The following is a 2,492-nucleotide window of genomic DNA, read 5'->3' on the forward strand; positions in this document are numbered from 1 at the left end:
TAATATGTTACGTTATATTTCATTAATATGTAAAACCTATATGTCCCGTTATATTTCATTTTATATGTAAAACCTATATGTCCCGTTATATTTCATTTTATATGTAAAACCTATATGTCCCGTTATATTTCATTTATATGTAAAACCTATATGTCCCGTTCTATTTCATTTTATATGTAAAACCTATATGTCCCGTTATATTGATATGTCCCGTTATATTTCATTTGTTTGTCAGGTGTTTCTCGAGATGATTATAGGGCGATGGTGAGGGGTGAGCTAGAACTGGACTGGACATGCTGCGCCTGTGACACTCCAGCTGAGCCGGAAACGTCTTTCACTGTTGAGGAGACGTTTCAGGAACCCGTGCCAACTCTAGAGGATTCGGTAGTGGAGGAGGAGACCTCGCTCAACATCACGGCAGATGATGGCATCACCACCTACCACGAGGTTGACAGTAGAACTTCCAGAGGAAGACGGAAGCTCGTGGACAATCATGGATTTTCGTGCACTCTGAAGGTAAATAATTAAACTGAAAACGATTTGAAATGGACAGGTTAACAGTATATACGATATTTGAAAACAGAATATAATTTGAGTTTAGTTTGATATTCACGGTATTGAAATTGATTGTTATTGACAGATATTACGTGAAGGTTTATCCTAATATTTAACTTTCGCATATCACACCATTAACTAAATCCTTTTAATATCCTTTTTTAGAACCAGACCGGTGACCGTGCAACCTGGCGCTGCAGCATCAGGAACAAGACTACCAGCTGTCCTGCGACTGTTCTACAGAATGGAGAGGACTATCGTGAAGGGAAGAAGGCACACGTCCATCGACCACAGCCAGGGATTCACCATGCAATCCAGATAACGGCCAAGGTATACATACTAAATGAAATGTTTAAATAAAGTTTGACTAAGTGTATAATTATGATTAAAATGAGTAAAAACAGCTATGGTAACAGCAAATTGAAATTCAAACCAAAACATAATCAATCTTTAAACTTAATTTAATCGAATTAAAATAGTAACTACCTAGAGCTACCTAGAGCAACAGATGGATTCAAATACAAATTTTAATACAAACTTAATTTCATACAATTTCAATATTTAGGATTAATTCTGTTTTTGCTTTGTAGGCGAAGTCCCAAGCATCTGACGATGTCTTTACTAGATCAGCAAATCGGATGGTGGAAGATATCATGAAGGAGGCGCCATTGCAAGCAACTCAACACTCCAGACCGAAGTTGAACAACCTCGTCAGGGCCATAACGATAATGGCAATAATTTATATCGGAATTATAAGAGCAAATTGCACATCTCATGAACTCTCAGTATAAAAAGTTATAATTCTTATCTTTTAAATATATTTGTTTTCCTCCTCCATTTCAGCTTGACGACAACTTTATCGACCAGCACTGCCCCAACTTCTTCGTGAAAGATATCACCGTCGAGGGAAACAGGCATCTGATATTTGCGACAGAGCGACAGCTTCTACTTCTCTCCAAGGCCAAGACCTGGTTTCTCGATGCAACATTCCGTGCAATCAACAAACCCTTCAGCCAGCTCTTTAGTATACACGCCTTTCTCCGGAGCGGTGATAGCATGAAGCAGGTTCCCCTGGTTTTCTGTGTCATGTCCGGGAAGCGTCAATTAGATTATTATGCGGTAAGTTTTGATAAAGAATGATGTTAATTCGAATTTAATGAAAACAATAGTCAGCATGTTAAAAAGAACATGTCTTTAATGCGGTACATACCGCAGGTATGGTGGGTGACAGCAAAAGAAAATCAAACCAAACCGTGATCAATATTTAAACTTTCAAAATAACCCACTTACAAATTAAAATCGGTACACAATAAATGTACCATGTATGGCAGACATAATTAATTAATAGCAATTCTTTGTTCAAGATGTAAATATTCCAATATATTTTCAGGTCCTCAGGGTGATAGATCGACTGCTGCCGGAACACATTAGCCTGGAGGGCTTCGTTGTCGACTTTCAGGCTGCTGTTTGGCAGGCCATCCGTGAGCGGTTTGGGGACCAGTACTCCATCCAGGGATGTGCCTTCCATTGGTCCCAGGCGCTGTTCAGGAAGGTTCAAGTTCAATATCAATACACTGAAATTGAACCTATATTGGTTATGTACTCAACTGCTTCCGGTTTTAATAATAGCAGCAGGTATGTCTGTAACGATGTAACACAAAAGAAAACAAAAGAATATATTGTTTAAATTCAATAGACCTATTGTTCGATTTCTATAGGCTATTGTTATAGACAATACATCAAAGGGAATCTATTGTTATTGATTTAAATGTCTATTGTTATCGATTTGAATAGGGGTATGGAATTTTTGTTAGGGGGGACGCACAAGTGTTCGAGGTCATTGACCGAGAAAACAAATGCGGTCAGTAGGGAAAAACCTAGCGTTACAAAATAGACCATGTATCTGGGCTGAATTTAGCGTGTAACCCCTAGAGTTA

At 38.4% G+C, this 2,492-nt stretch overlaps 1 protein-coding gene across 1 annotated transcript; it reads left to right on the forward strand.

The window, feature by feature from the left end:
* The first annotated feature begins 261 nt into the window (after window positions 1-261).
* On the forward strand, window positions 262-2,257 carry LOC117341401. The gene is made up of 5 exons (XM_033903251.1): window positions 262-516; window positions 721-885; window positions 1,146-1,265; window positions 1,381-1,674; window positions 1,946-2,257. Exons 1-5 carry the CDS (start codon window positions 262-264, stop codon window positions 2,240-2,242), a joined length of 1,131 nt encoding a protein of 376 aa, XP_033759142.1. The 3' UTR covers window positions 2,243-2,257.
* Window positions 2,258-2,492: the final 235 nt, after the last annotated feature.

The sequence above is a fragment of the Pecten maximus genome, chromosome 13 (genome assembly GCF_902652985.1).
Source record: "Pecten maximus chromosome 13, xPecMax1.1, whole genome shotgun sequence".
Lineage (NCBI taxonomy): Eukaryota > Metazoa > Mollusca > Bivalvia > Pectinida > Pectinidae > Pecten > Pecten maximus.